Genomic DNA, 23,014 nt, shown 5'->3' on the forward strand with positions numbered 1-23,014 from the left:
CTCCCATTACATTTGAATACCACACACTGCACGATGACTCAAGACACTGGACTTTAGAAGAATACAGCTACACAGTGTCCTACCGAAATGAGTAGAAAATTTTCAGAAAAATCTAGCATATTCCATTAAGCTGCCCGGCACAAGCTGATAATGACGACTGTAACAAAACACACAAATCATATAATGTCTACTTTAATATCTATATTTCTGTTCAACTGAGTGACTTCACTTATTAAAGAGCTCTGCAAAGAGCATTCAAGCTGAATTCAAAAATAATTTAGAATTACAAAAATATTCGATATATCTCTTCCCATTGACTTAATTGGCAAAGTGGTGTGGAAGATTGTTTATCAATTCTTCATCACCACTCCTATGGGCCTACACCTCATGAGCTATGTACAAACCATCTTTATAACTTAGTCCAATCCTTTCTATCTACACTATATTCAGATATATACACAGCACGAGTTGGACTGACACATTTTGCACTTGTATCAGAAAAACACAAAACACAAAACACAAATCTAACGTTTTATCTTCCTGAATTTGCCTCACACAAATGCAGAAAGGTGGTGGACGGTTAGGGCATTTGGTATACTCATCTGTTTCGATGCCTGGGCCAAATTTACAGAGCACAGTGGGTCTTTTTTGTTTTGGTTTTTTGTGTCGCTGTGGTTTGTTTTTTTTTGTGTGTTTGTGTGTGTTTGTGTTTGCACAAGCAATCATTATCCCGAATCTATCAGCATAGAATGACAACTTTTCTTTATGTATTACTAACAGTTTTTGCTACATTAAGTACTTTGTCGCCTTCAGCAGTAAAGGACTTTGGAAAAAATGAAGTGGAAAATCTGGCATACGAGGGAAAGTAGGCAGCTAAACCAGCAACATCCCCTGATTTCATTAAATGTAACAAGATCCACTCAATTACTGCATTTTCTTTCACATACACCAACCAGCTGCACTTTTATCATGCACCATGTACATGTTTAATGCACTAAGTGGGTTTTCTTTGAATGCAAGGACAGTTGTAAGAGCAAAATTTGACTAACATGTACAAAAGCATGCTTATATTTTGAATTCGTATATCTGTACACTTCGTGCAAAATGTGCCTGCCTATTTGATAAAGGTACTATCGATACACACAAAGCCCAAAATACAGGCAATAAAGGAAAATGAAGCAATTTTGGGCTCAAGTACATATGAAATATTTGGCTTTATAGAAGTTCTTTGTCTTCGTAAATCAAGTTCAAATTTATTTAGAAACCAACCACATCAGCTGATTCATATAATATGCCTATCAATATTCCTTTGTTATCCTTTAGTGCTGATATTCATGGTCACAAAATGCGCTGTAAACATCAAAGGATGGTTAAGGTTTGCATTTCTCAATACATTTTTACCCCACTTAAGTTCTTTGTAACAGCTTTTTCCCACATTTATGTTAGGACATGAAAAATAAAGCATATTACCTGGAATAACACACACACCACGAATTAATTTCACTTTTTTTTAAAGAAAACATATCATCATCAACACAAAGACATCCATGTAAGTACACACTTTCTGCATCTCACTAATCTCACATATGCTACAAGAAAAAAAAAGAGAGTTGATGAGCAAAAATTATGAAAGTCTTTTGAATCCCCAGCCACAGATGTCTGCCTGCCACTGGTCCCGTTTGAGAGTGAAGCCAGATCTTGTGGTCCAGGTGATAATGATGGGAACATAGCAGGAGTCAGCTATTAGTTCGAAGCACGGTCACTCGTTGGGAGGGGGGGGGGGAACAGGCACTGACAATTCACTGCTCCTGGCATGTGGAATGCAATGACGGCTGCAATGAAGGACATGGGGAAGGCAGGACCAGTTTCCATTGGAAGGAGGTAGGGGGGCAGTTTCATTACCCCTCAGCTCCCAAACTCTGCTCGCCAAGTTAAATCATGGCCCAAAACGCTCCATGACTGCATGTCCCGAGTGTGACCAAGGTATCTTTTTTTTCACCATATGTACATTATACATTCAGTGTCAGTTTATCACAGTTCCGGGTAAAGTGGATCTATTGTTTCCCAAAGCCTGGATTGCCTCATTTTCCGGCATCGAAGATGTTGAGCATCTTGTCCGAGTTGATGACGCTGAACTGCCTGACGTCGGAGAGGCGAGTCATGAGGCGGGGGAACACGGAGCGGTCGTTGGGGTGGTTGTGAAGAACCTGGGACTGTAGTGCCTGTATGACCTGGAGCTGAAGTGGCTCAATGTGCTGTGGGAACTTGAGACCTGGCCGGTCTGGACAAGAGAAAAGGTGGAGGGCAAGAAACAAAGATGGCATACTGATTACAACACAAATTTTTGTTTTCTTTACTGAACGTACTCGTTAATGTTATATGTATAATGATTTGATATCTCACTGATATCAAACTGTTTGCAAGCATCTGGTTATCATTCATATCAAACAAAATTTCCTTGATTGCTGAAAATCATGCATGCTAACAATTAAAACAGTTTCAAAGGAAAATATGGTGAAATATGCAACCAACCTTTAGAGAACCTCTCCATGATTGGCAATATATCAATCAATATGAATAAGACCATTTCATTTTTTCAAACCACACCACACACAGCCCTGCAGAACAGTGTGCTCTATTTCAAAGAAAATGAAACACCATGTATTTTGTTACAAATTAAGAAACATGAAAGATCTTTGCATAATCATATAGAAGAATGAATGAAATTTTCCTACAGATATACATCGTAAGCACAAGCAAATGTCAAGAGCTGTTTAAAGCAAAGGCCAGTGTTTGTTTTGTTCTTGTTGTAGTTGTGTTCTTTTTATTTGTTTGCTTTGTGTTTGTGTTTGTGTTTGATTGGTGGTGGCTATTTTTCTTTCTGATTTTGCTCTCTTGTTTTTCTTTTGGTTTTGCTTTGTTTTTATTTTTGTCTATGTTTTTCGCTGGCTGCCTTCCAGTGCATCATACAGAGTACCACAATGCCACAGGCAATGAAGGCAGGAGCTAAATGTTATTGGAAGGCATATTCTCTACTAAACAAGAACTAGTGTCTCATGAAGAGGAATAGCCAGTAGCACATCATTAGGGGCATGCAGCGATGTACACTAAATGTGATATCCCCTCAGGAGGAAATGAGCCGCCCCAATGGATGGATACATTTACCGCAGACCTCACATCCGTAAACAGTACCCCAAGCTTCTCCAGCACTCCCAGCCAGCCCTTGACATACTTTCTCACTGCTGGTTCAGCAAAGAGAACTTCTCACTCTGACCCTTGAATGAGTTGTGATGTCATGCTCAGGATTTATTGACAAATTCCCTTACGTAGCTCCATCTCCCCTATCCCCTCTTCCTTTCCCATCCGTCTCCCTCTTACTAACCCCCCCCCCCCCCCCCCCTCCTCTCTCACTCACTTGCTCTTTCGGTTTCATCCTGTACTTATCTTCTTCTGTTTTTTTTTCAATTCTTAATGTCATGGAGTATCATGAACCACAATACTGTGAAAGCACGCAAAGACATTAGGAATAAGCAGGCACATTCTCCTTTGGAAAGCTTGTCATGTACGCAAATATGAATATACAGTGCATTTCCATTAACAAACACGGTTATGATTAAATTTTGTTATAACAAAGTAAAAATTCAGGTCCCAAAATTATCATTGAAATTGGCTTATAACAAACGTGGTTATAACAAAATTTTTGTTTTAACAAAGTCTTTTCCAAGGGCCATTGACAAAGAAAAAAAAAAATGTGCTGCATTATAATGAAATGTGAAAATGTTACAAAAATACATAGAGGAACAAGCATTTATTCAATCTTACTCTTCACATGCTTACAAAACATCTATCTGTCATTAAATCATGAATTCCACTTTCTTATCTTTAAAAATTTGCCTTTATTATAACATCTCTCCCCTTATTTATGAATTTATCCTCCTTGTATTGTTTCAATCTGTTAAAAATTCCATTTTGTCATCCTTGTTTTTTCCTCCTCTCAGCTAACTCTCTCCTCCTCACTGCATTTCTCTTCTCATGCCGGCATCCCAATTGTAGCTTTCCTACCCTGTACCAACCTGTTTACTGAGACTGTGTTCCCTTGGTACCTTGCTTTTGTCCGTACTTCATACAATATTTGTCTGCACACATCATTAAACCCAACATAACCCATCTTTTTCTCACGCAAACCAATTTACCCTCGTTTTCTTTTGTTTCCTTACACATCTCTTCCCTCTCATATTTCTTTTCTATGTCCATGTCTAAAGCGGTCCCTCATGCCTCCCTTATCCGCTCCTCCAGAGCATTCTTGCCTAGCATCCAGGCTGAGACAGAAATAGACGTCCCGTGCCCACAGACAGTACATCTGCGCAGCCAATTAGATGTTAGGAGCATGACAAAAACACATCACCAGATTCCTTGACCGACTTTTCGGGGGGCTCTTTCTGCGTATCCTAGATACACGTCAGGGCGTTTGGCACACGATCTAGGCCACCGGATGGATTCCTCTCTGGGCTGAGTAAACTAGAATGTGTTTTTAATGTGAGGCTTCATGTTTTCTGGGGCAACTTCTTTTTCCCCTCTTTGCACTTGCATTTTCTACATTGAACCACATGCTGGAAGAGAAAATTGCAATTTACTCAATTTGGAAGAAAGCATTCTGATATTTCAGACTCAATTCTACCTGGCGATTCAGTAACGGAAGACACTCCACGAATTTCCCTTTGAATTCGATCAGTTCAAGGATCTCTCAAATTCTCTTCCAAGGTAATATATCTTCTCTCGCATACACTCTAGCAATGTACCTTGTTGGACAAGGAATAGTAATTCTACTTTATATCTAATATGACAACTTGTCACTTAAACTCAAGAAAGGGCATTTCAAGTCTTAAACCCTGGCAATGCTCTAAATGCAGACAAGCAGTGCCTGCTTTTAAACAATTTTTCTTCTGCCCCACTTCTTCGTGACCCCCGTTTCAAGAGGCTTCTTCTGATTAACAATGGATATGGTTGAACACCCTGGGTTTCCTCCTCAAATACCATCAGGGCACCACTCCAGCACTCTCAGTACCATGGTGACCAAGATGTGAACCCACTGACCTACATTACTACTGTAGTTCAAGAGCTGTTTTGATACACAATCCCCTATGCAGTCTTTCTCATAAGATAATCTACTCTTTCCCATATCTTTTTCAACCCAACTTTGGGGTCATGTTTTTATATTTTGTTTTTAACTGTAATGTTTACTACTGAATTCCTGGATATACTGCATTTTTGTCATTTCTGATGTCACATGATCACCACATGGGAAACATTAATGTCCTGTAACAGCTGTATTGTATTTGATATTTGTAAGAGAAAGAGAAAGAATGAAAGAGAGAGAGTGTGTGTGTCTGTGTGTGAGAGTGTGCTTGTTTGTGTGTGGACGTATATAACAAAGTGCAGGTATCATTTATTATTGCAGAGCTGAGCTCTCTCTCTCTCTCTCTCTCTCCCAAAGAAAACTGTAGGGTTTAGTGCTGTAGACTATTAAGCCCTCCTACAAACCCTCATCTCAGTGCTGGTTAGTACAGGGAGGATCAATACTAGTAGCCCACTACCTTCATAATGACAGCACTAGCTGAAGGCATCCCACTAGTCTATCAATCTAGACCCCCCCCCCCCCCCCTGAAAGTTAACCTTGCACTGCAAAATCTCGGGGTCTGAGGATTGAGAAGGGCATCACTTAATTGGCATTCTAGGAATTGTAGGAAACAAACAGAAGTAAATCAAAATAATAGATCTGATTGTATCATGATGAATATTGTGATGATGATAAGCTACAGACAGCATGAAATTTTCCAGGTTCTTTCATTTTGCACAAGGGATGAAGAAACATAAGGTCCTTTTTTGACCTGATATTACCTTCACTAGCCTTAAAGAGAGAATTTCTCAAAATCTATCAGGCTGTTTCTTTATTTGGAAAAACATGTGGAAACACAAGGGCATTTGGCAAAGATCATTGGTATGGTGGTGGGGGAGGGGGGAGGGGTTAGGGACTACAGCTTTTAACAGGCCCAGACAGTCGGCAGCTTGCGCTATTTTCTTTCCTCTTCGTGATTCACTTTTCCACTCAAAGAGGGTGACGCACTCTTCACATCCCTTTGAAATCAAATCGACTCTATTTCTGGCAACAAATTTCTACCATTTCTCCGACGAGCATCCAATCTAGCCCTGACATTTCTATGCACCCGCTTGCTCCGTCCTCAGACGACCAATCAGGTGAGTGAGTGAGAGGAGTGTAGGTGGGCAGTCAACGAACTGACAAAGAGTTCACCACGGTAACGGAGCAGCAAGTTGATAAAGCGGGAAGGCAGAAAGTATGCATGCATAGACAAAACACAGAAAACTAGAGACAGAACCAACAACATCTCTCCCAACCCCAAATACCCCCCCCCCCCAACCAAAAGATATGAATTTATGAAGACAAGTGCAACAGTAACTTTGTGGAAGACATAGAGAAAGTGAGGGAGATGAAGAAGTAAACTATATATAGGATCAACATAGTCAAGACAGGATTATCAAATTCATCATCTATTGGATTGTCTGTGGATAACAGAGAACTCTTTGTTTTCTAAGCAAAGGAATTGAAATATGATGGGGGTGGGGGGGCATGGCTGCACGGAGTGTAAAGGGGGCTGGTAGAGAGAAAGAGAGAGAGGGTGAGAAAGAGGGAGAGATATAATAAAAGCATGACAGATAGAATTGAAAATGTTACACTTAGCAGCACATATAAATCATGATTTACCTGCACTAAGGAGAATAATGGCAGTGAAAAGCCCAACTTCGCTGGTGACAATTCCTAGTGACTTGAACTTCTGGGCAAAGTCCACCACGTCCAGTGTGATCTCTTTCAGCGCTATCAGTCCACACTCCTCCAGCATTTGACACGCCCCCTGGCAACCGGCGATGAGCTTAGCGCCCTCCTCCTTGGTGTTGAGATAGTGGGCGAGCCGCACCAGGAGGATTTCCAGGGAGCCCTGCTTGAGTAGCGTTATCTGGTCGGACTTGTCCAGGCCGAGGAATCCCGGCACCAGCTTCGCGAAGCTGATGATGCGCGTGATCGAGGCGGTGAAGTTGTTGGTGATGAGGTTGTTGATGATCTTGGAGCGTGTCGTGATGGCGCTGTCTCCATTGTTGTTGTTATTATCAGACACCTGACAAAAGTAAAAAAAATATCATTGACATGAAGCATCTGAATCTGCAGTACAGCATATGCATGTCACTCCTATTCTCTGGGAGGACCAAATTATCCAATACTCCACTACTCCAGTACACTTAAATAGATATTTACTGTTATTGTGAAAAACAAATCAATATAATTTGCACTGTGAGGCACACGATCCATGCATTAAAACATTTTATATTGATCATACTTTGACCTACATTACAGAGACAGCACAGGTTATATATCTCCCTCTAGCATAAATCATGAAAGCGTTGAACTGCATGATATGGCCTACTTCCTGTTGATGAATGTCTGCTCGCAATGGTTATCTCAACACAGACAGACTATCATTTAACAAGTTACCAGTAAATATCCCCCAAATACTCATGGTTTTGATTGATCGAGGCATTTTATTATAGCAGAAAGTACTTGCTGGCATTTTTGTCAAGGCCAATTAGAAAAGAACATTTGTTGCCTCTGCCACTGCTGGGTGCCGAACACACACACACACACACACACACACACACACACACACACACACACACAGAGCTTACTGAAGTATGGGTCTCTCTCCCACCCCACCCCCCCCCCACCCCACCCCAAATGAATATGACAGCCAACCAAACACATGAAAACTGGAGCAAAATCAGTCAAACATTGTGACACTTGTTTAGCTGCAGAACAGTCAATAAATATGGCATCCTATCAGATGGTAGAGGTCTATGCCAATGCAGATGCTAAAGCATTACATATGTCACTGCAAGCAATTACTGAAAGTTTGTCTAGTGCAAAAAATATACCTTCTTTCATCGTGGGGAAATAATTTTGCAAGTGCCTATGCCTAGAATATATCTAGGAGAATATGATCACATATACTTTTCACAGAAAGAGGGTGTCAATACTTTCACATACACTGGAAAAAAGTAAAATCAAGTGCATGGCAACAAGAAATATTATTAGATGTCACATGATTAAGTTGGTGTGACACTATACATGAGATGATGTAAAGTCATTAAAATTATGGCAATTCTCTCATTTCCTAGATTCAGTCCCAATATAAATTAATCTGCTGCTTTAGTTTCAATGCCCTCTTTCAAAATAACTTTCTCTTTTGAAGGATAAATTCTATTTGCTACAGAGAAAATGTGAAAGCACTTAACTGTAGGCTGAAATGAAAATTTAAGCACAGGAAGCAAAATGCTAGACATAGTGACTCCATCAGTAGTGTAACACCAGGTGAATGCTATAATTACTGACACATTTCCTCAACATAAGAAATTTTACTGCCCCCCCCCCCCCCTCCAAAAAAAAAAAGAAGAAATGATTATGTAATTTATGTCTATGTTTATAATCTGTGAGGCCATCTTTAGCCCCATAGAAATCTAATTGTCTTCACTGTTGTTTTTACCACCTGCAGAAGTGTGTATTTGACCTTTTGACCAGCAGAAGTCATGCATGTCTAGCTTAATGTAATACTTCAGGATTCAAATCCGAACAACAGACATCTGGCATCACATAATAGATTTGGATGTCTAGATAAAACATTGTCGATGATGCTATTAAGAGATCGCACAAGAACGAGTATATGGGACTGTTGGGGGAAGCTTTGGCGTACCTGAGAGAGGAGGTTGTAACTCCTGCATTGAAGGATGCCCCAGTCCCACAGTGTCTTCTTCTGAGCTTCATGTATGCTCAGGATGAGCTGCTCGATCTTCATTTGGGACTCCTCCAAGTTACTGGCTTCCCCCTCTCCTCCGGCAGGGGAGCGGGGCGGGGAAGGCATGAGCAGGCCCTGGGGCTTGCACTTTTTTGGGCATCTGCCAAGCCGTACAGCTGGGAAGAAGAAAACATATAGAATTCCTTGTTTCCTGTTCTTTAAGTCCATTCAACTGTTTGCTACATCAAAAAAATGACTGTGTATCATTTCTGATAATTATGTTACACTGTATTTGTTCTTCCTACGTCCAGTTATATACTGGTACATGTACGTAATATTATGACTGATATGTGCCCTAATGAATCACTGCATTGTCAAAAATACTCACATTGTACTGATCAAAGTAATTCAAACAAAGACACAAAAAAATCCTGAAAGCCAAGTCATATTACTGACAAGGTAGCCCAAACATTTCATTAGAAATATTCTTACAATTCTGCAGGAGAAAAAAAAAATACTACAGACCTGATTTTTACCTATAACAGCTAGTAAGTGTAAAAGCTTTAGATGTGTTGGTTCTACATAATGCCTTTAAAACACACACTTCATGTATATATTCATTGGCTTAATCCTTGTCATTCAGCACACATTCAAATTGATGAGAAAATTAATATTTGGGAAACACCCCATGAACAAACACTAAGCTCTCCTACCATCTTTGGACATGCCCACGGCAAGGCACTTCTTCAGGCGACAGTACTGGCAGCGGTTTCGGTTTATCCTCATGATCAGACACTCGTCGCCCTTGCTGCAGACACGATACTTGACATTGTGCTGAATGCTGCGTCTGAAAAAGCCCTGGAACCAGATTTGGAGCAAAGCAAACTATTTAAATCAAATAGGTAAATTTGTGGCTGTAATAAGAACTGCTTTTAAGTATAATATTCATTGTGGCTATCTTAATATCAAATGTAGAAGCAGAGGTCATTTGTATTATGCCACTTGCACAAGAGTCAAGAGATGTAATAACCAGTCATCATGAAATAATACATTTCCATTTCATTTCATATCCAAAAATGCAAAGTATACAGTATAAGAATAAGAATCTTTACAGCTCATTAAGTTGTGATGCACACATACAAATGTCATGAACTAATGGTTGTAACATGGGTAAATATTAGCCCCCCCCCCCCCCCCCAATGCAGCTAGGATTACAATGTGTATAAGGTTGTCTCAACACAGAATTGATGTTTTTGGACCATTTCTCTGAAAGTCACACAAATTAAAGAAAAAAAAATACTTGACTCATGTCGTGGCCTTGAGATTAGATGGTCTAATCAATGTGATTACCTTGCAGCCTTCACAAGCGTGAACTCCGTAATGAAAACCTGACGCCTTGTCGCCACACACCCGACATAGGACAGCATAGCCATTGGTTGCGATGGACATCATGATGACAATTGCTGTATAAAAATACAAGAAAGAAAAAGAAAAGTGATATTCAAATCATTACATGGACATGACATATATCAGGAAAAATCATAGGGAATATGTAGGGCAGTCAAAACAGGGACTTCTGTATTCTTGATTCAAAGAATCAATGTGGATTGGGTAGGATGTATTTGTATATACCTTGGATATGATGAAGCAGTGATCTTAACACAAGAGTTCAATCAAATCAAAGAGATTAGCGTGGGTGAATTAAAGACCTATCATATTCCAAATGGGAACTGGCATTATTTTCAATAATAACAAAATACCTTCAAAAAACATAATAAATTTGCTTGACAATTGACCACATGTCACTGGTTTATTTCAATCAGAAGTAGGGAGGAAATATTCAATGAAAGATCAACTTCTAAGCTTTTCTTTTCATAATATATCTGTAGATCTCTTTAATAGTTTTGTTTTTGTTTGTATTGTTTTCATGTGACCATGAATGCACAATGCATGCACTTCTGGTAGTTTTCATAGCTTTGGGCCCATCATATCATAAAATATTTTTCATTACACAGAACCATCAATCATTAGTTTTAACCATGTTGAAGACAAGTCTCAAGAATATTCAGGCAGGTGCCTAAGGGAAATGCATGTTATAGCAAAATAAGTCCATCCTCAATGGGTTAAGATGGATGCAAAGGGCAGGTGGTACCACAGTTTTGTATTGTAAAGCAAATCACTTTCATTCTTTCATATTTGTGCTTATAGGCTGAGCAAAATGCATATGTTATTTAATGTGCCCCTTTGAGGCAATAAATCAATACTATCTGTGTATACATAAGTTGCAGCGGATGAAGGCAACATGATATTCTTAATGTCTATAGACTACTTTGGCTCAATTACTTTATCATTCCATAAATGAGCCCGAGACCATCACCCCCACATCAGTGCTTAGCCATTTGTGAGAGTTATGGTATGAATGAATACTTGATATGAATCCACTATATCTAATCCACAGAGTTTACTGACTCACTCGTGGCTTCTAGATGACCTTACGCGCACACACACACACACACACACACACACACACACACACACACACACACACACACACACACATACACACACACGAACATACGCACATACAAACACAAACGCTTCTTCACCAAGGCTCCGTGTGCCTTGCATTGTTACTGACAGACATACATTTACTGTATTTCCTCACGTGCACACAGACATACATATATACAGACATGCTCACTGGGCAGGCAGTCACGTGGAGAATACGCATCTCACATGTTTACACATGCATGGATCAAGGATCATATCTGTTCCTGTCCTTCGTCATTTCATCTGCACAAGGCTTTAATTAACACTCTAAATGATTTATTTCAACACTTAGTGCACGGACATAAAACATGAAGGCCAATCTACTCTGTACCGAATCAAGTTTTACAAACACAGGCCGAGCGCAGTGTGCAACCTCATGCATAACTACAAAAAAGAAAGTGAGTGCCCATAATATGATTAATGAATGTGTTAGTCTAATATTCATGATGCATCAGAAAAAGAATGCTTGTACCTATCTTAATTATTTTTAAACAACATCAATAAGCCTACTCATCATTATCAACAACAACAAAAAAAGACCTATGAGAATGCTTAGCAGAGATGATGCATAAACATATTACGTTGTGTTTAAATGGCATCATAAGCAGGGAAGAAAATGATCCGCAAAAAGAGAGAGAGAGAGATAGATAGCTTAAATTCAAAATTCAAAACTGCACAGTGCAGGACATTGGTAGCGATAGGGATAGTTGACAAGTGCAGGGTCTGTGAATAGAGACTAAGCCACTGATGTCAACAGCAGCCTTGAGCTAATCTAGGTCAGGTCACAGTCAACACCAGTACCTACAATACCTTAAAAAAAGCCCAACAGGGAAGAAGGAGGAGGGGGTGGGGAGAGGGGCAGTTTCCATCTCATAGGGGAGAGAAACAGGAGACAGGAGAAAACCGTGTGATGTGGAGGGGAGCAAACACAGGGACCTGGGGGCATTTCAGCCTACAAGAAATGAGAATTCAATTTCAATTTAATGCAGCAATCGCTGTTTCATCCATTTTAAAGTTTGGAATTTTGGGGATTGTGGCAATAATCAGTAGAAACTACAGAACACATTTCACACAGCATGAAATAATTCTCAGGTAATGGTCTCCACCACTCTCAAGATTGGACAAACTCACATATTCACAAATATGCTCAAAGGTTGAATGAGATAATTCATCTGCATAATATACTTCCTGCTTTGGTGACCTCTGGTCAGACTAGGTCTCTATAAACTTGACATCAAAGGGTCTGTACAGTACTGGTTGAGGTGGGGATTCATGTTTTGAACATTCCTAAGTGAGATAATGAGAAACCTCTTTTGAAATATGAAAGAGCATGTAATTTTAAGAAGGATTCAACGTTTATTTGATGAAAATTGGTTTTCAAATGGCTGAGATATTAAAAAAAAAGTGAAAATAATAAAAGGCGACAGGCCACAACTATTATTAGGATCTCTTTGTTTCACCTTGTTTTTGGATTTTTCAGTCATTTCAAAACCGATTTTCATCAAATAAAATTTTGATACCCCTTAGAATTGCATGCTCTTTGACATCTCATAGAGTGGTTTCTGAATATCTCACAAAACGTTAAAAGCTAAATCCTCACCTCAACCAGAACTGTACACACCCTTTCGTTAAGTCTGTAATAAGAGACGAGTGTAGATGGCCTAGATTGAAACCACATCATCAGATTAGATGCCATTTCTTCGCAGCTTGAGTAGTGTTGAAAAATGTCAGGTTCCTATGCTTCACATACTTCACTTGGATATTCACTCAGTAATTCAACTCATTCCTGACATCACATCCATGATCCAGGAGTGAAAAAGATGATAAAAAAATGATTCTCAAGGGAAGCATCAGAATCAGTATTCACATTTGAGTTACTGTGGTACTGAAATACCACTGTAATTTGTTGGCATCATTCTAACTGGCAAAATGCCACAGTAATAGATACCACGGTTATTCACCTTATATCATTCTCATCGTCACAAATACCATGGTATTTCAGGCTCATAAGTACATCTCTCCAAGGTAAGCACTGTGCATGGAAATAACAAGTTCTTACCCTACAGGCAGAAGACAGTACATTGTAAGTGTGTCAGGTTATTAAGAATACACACGTACATATGATTGGTGCTACATTGTATTTTGTGACACAATTCACACTGAAATCTAACACGAGTATTTTGAACAAAGTTTCAATTACCACCATAAATATGATGGTATTTTGTGACATATTTTGTGGAGTATTTGCATTCACATAACAAATTACTGCCTGTAATATGATATTTCACTGTAAATGTGAGGGAACCTACTGTTTGTTGTTGTTTTCTAATTCTGACATGGCCTGGTTTGGGCCTTAAAGTTAAATCTAACATGAGTATTCTAAGCAAAGCTTGAATTTCCCTAAATACCATGGTATTTTGCTAGGTATTTTGTGGAGTATTTTCATTCACATAACAAATTACTGCGTGAAATACCAAGATATGTCAGTGTAAATGTGAATGCCTCTACTGTTTTGTTGTTTTGTTGTGTTTTTGTTTTTGTTCAGACATGGCCTGGTTTCAGTCAGGGAGAAGAAGACTAATGCATCACTTTTTCTTTCTCTTGCTTGCATGTCATGTATATGTCATGACTCCCCATGCTTCAGTTTGCATGAAGGAATTCATTTCACGTCTTAATTAGGGAATGAGGAAGAAGCGATTAGTGGGGATCACAAACACGCTTGAGTAGCATCTTGGAGAAATGATGACATTACATACATTACCGTAGTGCAATGTATGTACTGCACATTAAAGTGACAGCAGGGGAATGGCCGAACACAACACAACAACCCTTCAGTCTGTCTTTATAAACCATTCAAAAAGCCTACTGACTTTCACACAAATGTTTTTTCTCATATCATAACTCATATATAATGAGAGATCTGTTGCCTTTCTGTTCCGGCTAAGACTGATGGACGATATTTTCTTTGGGGGAAGATTACCCTAAAGGGCTTTTTACACTTGTGTTTCTTAACCCCGGACTTTCTCTGACCCAGGACTATCGTTAGTCCCGTACCAATTTTTTCAGCTTTTTACACTCGCCAATTAGTCCCGTACTATCTCTTGTCCGGGGCTAAGGAGAAAACTGACCTTTTTACACTCGTATTTCTTAGCCCCGGACTTTCCAAACCACATGAATATTCATAATTACGCTGTGTACTGTACACGTACACGCACGCACCGGCAGCACTTGATTACCTCGTTTCTGATTGGTCAGTGAGGGTCGGACTTCGTCTCCGTCGCTTAGCCCGGGATTATTTTTTCGTTCTGTTTACACTCACTTGCTTGGCACCGCAATTGCGGTGCTAACCCCTGCTATTTTGCAGGGCCAGATAGTACCGTACTATTGGTGGGGCTAGCCCACTTTGGCAAAAACGAGTGTAAACAGAAAGTGGGCTAAGGATAGTCCCGTACCAACGGTGGGGCTAAGGCCCCCCCTTAGCCCCACCGTTGGTCCGGGGCTAAGCAAAAATTTGCAAGTGTAAAAAGCCCTCTAGATCACTTCATTATCCCTTTCTCCCTCCACCTCCCCCCCCCCCCCCCAAATCCTCCTCTTTCCCCTCTGTACATTTGTCTCTTGCTCCTATAGGCAGAGTAAGACAGAAATGAGAGCAAGCGTCGCTGTGGGAAGCAATCATAAAGCAGTGGACCATCCCACTGCCATATTCAGAAGTCGGGGGGGGGGGGGGGGGAGGGACGTTGAAACGACAAGGACGACAACAGATTATTTCCTCTGGGTACAAGTCATGTCCATGGCTGCCAAGTATGATTATGATGCACACACCCCCGTCCCAGATTCAAACAGGGTCGCAGGGGGTCGGGGAAGAGACATCGAGTATATTCTCAAGCACAAGAACGTCAGCATTTGTACTGCCTCTGCTGGCTAAATCAAGAAACAGAGTGGAGAATACCATTCCATGTTACAAGGAAGTTCCACGAGCTAAAAATCAAACAAGACAAACCAGACTGTAAATTTCCTTAGACATTTTTAAAAGGGTGGATCACCATTCTGAAATTGCCGTCAGGAGAAACATCTTTTTCTGACTCAATATTAACAATGAGCCAATGTAATCCTATTTTCCATCTTCTCTATCTATCACAATATCAATTCAGACCACAATATTATTTGTGGCTACTGTAAGCATAGGTCCATAAATACACAAATCATGAATTCTTCTCAGAGAAAAGCAGCAGTCATAGAAATAAATGAATATATATATAAATGTATGTATATGTATATGTAAACATATATACATGTATAAGAAAAACTCTTTTTGTGGAAAATGTTTTTAAATAATGGTCTCAACTACTCTCCTTCACCATATGCCTATGTTGTGAGTTGCTGTATTTTCATACCCATACGCACATATATTCTACATGTATTTCTACTTCTGGTAGTTGTGACTAATGCCAAATATGAAAATTTTATCATAAGAGAGAGATTTTGTAATCCATTGCAACTGTATCCCACATACAAGGACACACACACACACACACACACACACACACACACACACACACTCACACACACACACACAACTCAGAGAAGAATATAAATAGGTCAGACACGTCATAACTTTGTGGTTGGCTGATAGATGTCTGTAATTGTATGAGAAGGACGTGGATTGTATGGTATACATAACTGGGGAAACCCAGAGCCACTATACTCATGTACTAAAGCATTTCTCACTTCAACCCCGACCCGCCCTTTTCTTTCTCTCTCCCCCTCTCTCTCCCTCCGTTTCCTGCTCACTCTGAGTCTTTCATGCCTCCCCAGCCTGACCCCAGGGTGGTGGATTCAGATGCGATCAGCACCGAGCTTGAACTTTCAGCTTGCAGTGACCCACTTTCCAATGACACTGGACAAGAACCAAGCAAACCGCCGAACGGGTCTCTCCTCCAGCCGTTTCGACTAAAACCAAATACATGGAAACATAATATATCTGTATGTGTGTGCATGCACGTCATTAATGGGGGGAAAAAACAATAAGGTAATGACAAATGACTGGGTAGAAGAGTCTAGCATTCTCTGAAAAGAGTGTGTAAATGACACATAGATGACGACTCAAACTCAGCAGGCAGGCTTTGTCTGTTGGTCACGCCACTAAGTGAGAGATGGGATTGGGAAGGAAATGTCAGATAATTAAGTGGGTGTTCCTCCTCCTATTAACCACACTGTATTTCATTCTTAACTGATGGAAACTTGTCTTCCTTCATGCGGCCAGGGGCTGTATAATAAGGCTAACTGCCTACTGTATGCCAGGGCATTTAGTCTGGATGAGAATTTTTCAAAGCCTGTGGGCAACTCTTGCCATTATTGCTAAATCCTCTCAAACTAGTAAGAGTCTGGGGGAATGCATGATGAGCACACAGATATAGCAAGCAAGAGAGACAGACTGACAGACAGACAGAAAGATACAGATGGACAGAGAGAGAGAGATAGATCGATAGAAAGAGAGAGATAGATTGAGAGAGAGAGAAAAAAAAAACAACATATGACATGGGAGCAGATATATTTGTGGTAACCAAGAATGACAAGTAAATAATATTTACAGAAAGAATCCTCAATTTGAAGAAAATTGTGGTTAATTAGTTACCTGCATTAATTGGTCTACCTGTAATGAAATTGATTTTAAATGTTTATTTTGTCATATGGCAACATCAAAACTGATCAATAATTGTTTGATATCAACATTCTGTTATCATAGTTTTTCACTGTCTGGAAATTAATGATTTAAAAATAATATCTAAACTTTTATGATGAAAATATAGGTACAGACATTGTGTATTACAAACAATCAATGAAAACTTCCTAGCAAAAAATCTTTCAACAACTGAATGTTGAGCTACCTTATTTACCCCTTTTGTAAATGATTTACAAATTTGTAACCCATATCATCAGAGAATTTTGAGGTGCAGTGGTTGGATATGTACACAGTACAGTATGTCCATGCAGGACAGTCTTCTTTTGGTCTTGCTATTTATTTTTCATGTTATGTCACTCCGATCCTGCACAGTGCCTGATTACTAATAACAACACACCTTTTCATTCAAAAGATAGAAACTTTCTTATAACAAGGGCATGTTGCAAGGACTACACAAAATACTTGGTACATTCACTAAACAAAAGACTTATCTGCCACTTGAAAAAGAACAACAACAATCGAGAATATTCACTGAAGAGGAAGACAAATTTCAAGTAGCTTTGGCCAGGTGTATTCTCCATGTTACCACTTGGAATTAATGCCCATAATCTAATTAGCCACCTCCTAATGGTGCGCTTCCCTTGCACATTGTACCAACAATCTTGTCTAGTCGATATATGTAGATAACCACAAACACTGTTTAAGCACCTTGCCAACCCTGACAGGGGTCACTGACCAACAGGGCATTAATGCCTCAGGCTGCTCTACTTTACCATCCTATACTATAATACTCGAAGTTGTTGTTGTTGTCGCGGCCTTATGTATTTCCTGTTTTATTTCGGCGTTGCTGGTTTCTCTATCTCCTCCCGAGCCGTCGGCTCCGGGCAGTTGCGACCGGTGCCGTCGGCCGCAGGAGAGTATCCTACATCGAATGGCGTGGGTTTCGTCCCCTCTCCGCCTCCGTGTCGACGTCGAGGACGAAAAAGAAAAATTAATTAGCTACATGCATAATGCATTTTTGTGCGTGATGAAAGAGCCGAGCGTTTCAATATTCACGGAACCTGCGCTGGCCTCCTGCTTTCTCGATCTTCCATCTTTTAGCTTGCAGAGACACTGGGGGATACTAAAGATGATGGTGCAGCGAAATCTCTGACATCTTCCGGCGGACGCGCACGCACACACACAATGTACCTCGCAGAACTCTATACACACTCTACACTTTAGTTCTGTGATGTACCTTTGCCTCCGCCTGTTACGTGTACTGAATGTATTGACGATGGTTACACGAATCTGTGTGTGCGTGATATGGACTACAAGGGCATTTACGTACAGTTCGCCATTATTGGCGTCCCCAAATGAAAACAACGAACGTTGGTTATGTAATTGTATTTTGCACAACTGCAGAATACTATATGCAGCTCAGGTACGTCATTTAGTTTGCTCGCCGTTTGCTCTCAAGTCCGGTGTCATTGTACGCAGACTGTTTAGGACGCGGCTAAATATATTTGCCGATCGTACCCTTACATATCAGATTACACGCGCAGCTGTGTCCATTCGTTTACTGCAGAGCTGCTGTAATCATACATATTCATAAGATGAGCGGACGTAGAGGAAAACCTCGCTTTGCCGACCGCCTATTTTTAAAATTGCAAGTGGAAATAGAATGTGTGGTTCTATGGTCTATCAAACCAAGTTTTGGTGACCAAAAAAAGAGGGAGCAAATGAAGACGAATGCAGTGATGTATATATTCTTCTTTCTTCCATAACATGGGAAAAATATTAAAGAAAAAAAATACAAGGTCGTGAGAACCTACTCCCACGGGTGCCTATTAAACCTGATGACTATGATCTCCCCCTCCCCAAATAATAACAATGATAATAATAATAATAATAATAATAATAATAATAAGGATAATGATAATAATGATATAATGATAACAATAAAAGGAGCAATAATTGTAGGCCTAATATTAATTATGATAATGTACAATCTGAAGCAGATGTAGTTCTATATTAATATGATATATCAAGCCAAGTTTTGGTGATTAAAAACAACGAGGGAGCAAAATTATGAAGACGAAAATATCTTATTTTTCTCTCATAACGTGGGGAAAAGAAACATGAAAAAAAAAACCACAAAACAAACCGAGGCCTTGAGACCAGCCGTGGATTCCCGCGGGTGCCCGCGTGGATGCAAGAGCAGGGGGTAATCAAAGTCATTGTGTTAATATCTTCCCGTTTCGATGGGAACAACCTGTGGGCAGAACTTTTGGGGAATCTCATTTGCGTTTTTGGTAATTTTTCCCTGAATGTTTTTGTTTTTTGCCCTGCGGAGGTGGAAATGTGTGTGTGCGTGAGGGGGGGGGAGGGGTGAGGGGCAACAAGACAACTGTTGGACTTCAACGGGTGCAAATAACCCCTCGAAACTCAAGTTCTATAATAAAAGCAAGTAGTGGCGGGAATGATCCCTACCAATGGACCGGATCGCCGGGCATATACTACAAAAATGTATTATAAAATTTCTGGGAAGGGTGGTCATTTAGAAGACAGCACAATTAACGAAAGAATGAGAAGACTTTTCTTTTTATTTCTTCAATAAAAATGTGCAAAATCGTATTATGAGAAAAAAAAATAAAACCCCTCAGACCCGTGGATTTCCACGGGTGCTGCTAGTCTTACATTAATTGTACAGTAGCGAACCTCTTCACAAATGTAATTCTAATGTCGTCATGCACAAGTTGCAGAGCGGTAGTTTTCACTGAATCCAAAGGAGATGGACGATTTATAGCATGCCATAGAAATGCACTTAAAGGATGTTGCAGGAGTGATAAAACTTCCAATATAAACTTCAAATACATCTGCCCTAAAACTGCCGTGTCTTCTGACACATTCCTTCATCAATATCACATTATAATGCTGACGAGCTTTACAGGAGTGTTTCATTCCAAGCAATACCAGCCCTCTTTGTGCCAATAGGAAAGATTGTTATATTATTTCATGAAATAGTATGCCACGGAGCTTCATGATTGATATCAATTGTCCAATTTGATGCACAGTATCAGAACATTCAGGTACAATGCTCAAAAGACTCTATATAGGTTTTAGGGGTGTGCCACAAAAGTTAGCTGCCTAGGGATAATGTGGCATAGGAGTTCATCCAAAGATATATCAGAACACTTTTCACTCTGTGGTTGATGTAGAAGCTTACATTAACAAAACATTCAGGGTAACTAAGATCTTGTCATTATCTATCCCATACTCCTGTAACCCATGTTGCAGGCTAGGAGTAAACACCTGTTACCAGGGAGGTGAGACGTCTCACCTCCCTGCTGTTACCAGCACTGGGGGTGTTTCATAAAGCTGTTCTTAAAGTAACGAACGACTTAAGAACGACTGGAACACGTTCTGATGTGCTATAGTTATCAGAATTTCCCACAAGAACTGATCACCAGCTGTTCTTAAGTTGTTCGTAACTTTAAGAACAGCTTTATGAAACACCCCCCCACCCCCGATATCTTAGCTCCACAGCTGGCCCCACCCAAAAGGAGGCTGTGTAAGTCTGTGCTTTGGGATAAGGAACTTACACTGACTGGTTCATAACACGACAATCCTATACTGATAAATGCAAGGTTTTCCTCAAGTTCATCAGTTCAGAAAACATCAAAAGATAAACATCTCTACCCCCAACAAGAGGATCGATGCTTAGGTGGAACAATGGTCACATGTAGTCAAAATCAGGAATGGCGCAAAGCAATATGGCTGCTGATAAAGGTTGATGGCACTGTTGAAGACTGAAACAATGATTTACTACTTGCAATATGATAATAAACATCAACAAAATAAAGATAATCCACTTTTATGTTAAGTTTGTTTTGGTGGCATAAAAAACTTATCTGCAAAAAAGGAGACTGCAAACCACGGCTACGTGTTTACAGACTTATTAATGTCCTTACATAGCAGGACTCCTAAAGGAAAGAGAGGGAGAGAAGGGAGGTGTGAGAGAGGAGAGAGACAGGGAACAATAGTATCACCCTGGCCAAGTGCACACGACCCTTCTGCTGAAGTATGTCAAACTGTGAACCCTCCCAAACTGGGGGGAGGCTTCTATGTTGTGTTAGCCTTTTGTCAAGGCACTCTTACTGTAACGGGCAAGCGCGGCAGCACGAAGGCCTTTTGAGATCTGCTTCGCACATTTTTATTCATGACACATGAACCCTACTGAATATTCATTTTAATGGGTTCCGGTCAACCAATGGAATGGCGCGCTCCCCACATCCTCGGTCTTGGTGTTGTCATACCTGTTCGCATGCATCACTGACCACCCATGGGGGTCTGTGGCAAGCATTTTGCCGTATGTAAATCGGGCTCGGGCAGACAGACACCTGATTGGTCGACTTTTGCTCCCGAAATCGGGGAGCAAAAGTCGGTAATTCCAAGGGATAACAACGGATGCCAAGCAGATCTCAAAAGGCCCTCGCACTACCCCACTCAGCTGGGCTCTCTTCACCATACAGCGAGAGGGCCTTGACAAAAGGCTAATGTTGTGTATGCTGGTACATCACGAAGACTGCTGAAAAACCAGGGCCAGCAAATACACTGGAACTACAAGAGGTTCAGTCATGTGACCTACGGATAAACCAGACCCACTTTCATGGGAAACCTTATCCCCATCTTTGGATTACGATTTCCACCTCTGGTGTTTGTATTTTGCTGTTAGGACAGACAAACACAAAATATCAACAGAGAGCTATAAACACAGGCTTATAATAGGCAAATGCCTTGTCCAAGTTGTGCCCATGATACTAAAGCACATCCAGTGGTATCATAGATGTAAATGCATTCCCAGGAGTTACCTTCCACCCCAGGAATGTACTTACCTCAATCAGATCTACATCTACACATGTCTCATCCATATCTTGCAATAAAACACCAGCTGATACTGCAATGTTGTATGGCAAATGTAGAAAGCCGCAATGCACCATGACTTGGATCTTGGTTAACATGACTGCATCTTGAATATCTGGAATTTTTGTATCTTCTGAAGAAAGGTTGAACTTTCATGTTTCTTCACTAACAGGGCAAGCCCTTATTTACAAAACCTCTTTGTGCTCAGGTACTTGTCCTAAACTTTCTCTTTATGATAAATGTAAACATATTATCATTACTACACCCATAAATATATTGCCTACAGATCGGCTGCTTTATACCACCACACTATATCTGTCTGTGTGTGTCTGTGTATGACAAGACAGCGCACAAGTACACGTAGCCTCACATACGCTTATAGATCAGATATTGGACGCGTACAACGGAATGTCGTCGCACGAGTCTCATACTCGCGCCCTCCTCCAAAAACAGCCCCCTATACCGACATTGGACACTGCTGACCTATATACCGGCAAACCACCAATAATGCCAATGACACCGACCTACATTCACCCGCATCTGAAACGGACGATTGTGCCAGTTTTCCTGGCGTGCTCGCTATCTGGGACAATTACCTGACGTCGGTCGGCCGTGGTGCAGCTAGGATGAGCTGAAGGAAAGAAATACAGTAGATACTGTAGATGGGGGGAGAGAGGGGGAAGGGAGGAGACAGAAAGAAGAGAGAGAAATAGAAATACTGAGAATGAAAAATAGGACAGACTTTAGCACAAGACCAGAAAGATGTGAAAGGTAACAAGATTTTACTTGTAGATAACATATCAAACAGTTACATGAAGCCAGAAAATGAGGAATTGTAAAGATGAGAGGAGCATAGAGGGTATACTGCACAAATTTAAGAATTGGTAGGACCACACCTGAATGTCTGGCCCATATACTTCTCTCACTATGTTATCTGTTCTTCCAAGAGAAAGAACAAATTGATATTTTGTACCTCAAGTAGCATATCACCTTCATATCAGATTACGATATACGTGCT

General features: G+C 40.4%; 1 protein-coding gene across 1 annotated transcript in view; it reads right to left on the reverse strand.

Annotated features, from left to right (window-relative positions):
• Window positions 1–708: 708 nt before the first annotated feature.
• The window catches only part of LOC139716879 (nuclear hormone receptor E75-like), a 30,726-nt gene continuing 8,420 nt past the window's right edge, over window positions 709–23,014 (reverse strand). The window contains exons 2-6 of the mRNA XM_071628407.1: window positions 10,209–10,321; window positions 9,572–9,716; window positions 8,817–9,034; window positions 6,782–7,190; window positions 709–2,281 (exon numbers count right to left, since the gene is read on the reverse strand). Of these exons, the coding sequence (XP_071484508.1) occupies window positions 2,082–2,281; window positions 6,782–7,190; window positions 8,817–9,034; window positions 9,572–9,716; window positions 10,209–10,310 (1,074 nt within the window). The 5' untranslated portion in view covers window positions 10,311–10,321 and the 3' untranslated portion in view covers window positions 709–2,081. The remainder of the gene's footprint in view (window positions 2,282–6,781; window positions 7,191–8,816; window positions 9,035–9,571; window positions 9,717–10,208; window positions 10,322–23,014) is intronic.

The sequence above is a fragment of the Diadema antillarum genome, unplaced genomic scaffold (assembly GCF_040938485.1).
Source record: "Diadema antillarum isolate AM-2024a unplaced genomic scaffold, OU_Dant_1.0 scf00000071, whole genome shotgun sequence".
Classification (NCBI taxonomy): domain Eukaryota; kingdom Metazoa; phylum Echinodermata; class Echinoidea; order Diadematoida; family Diadematidae; genus Diadema; species Diadema antillarum.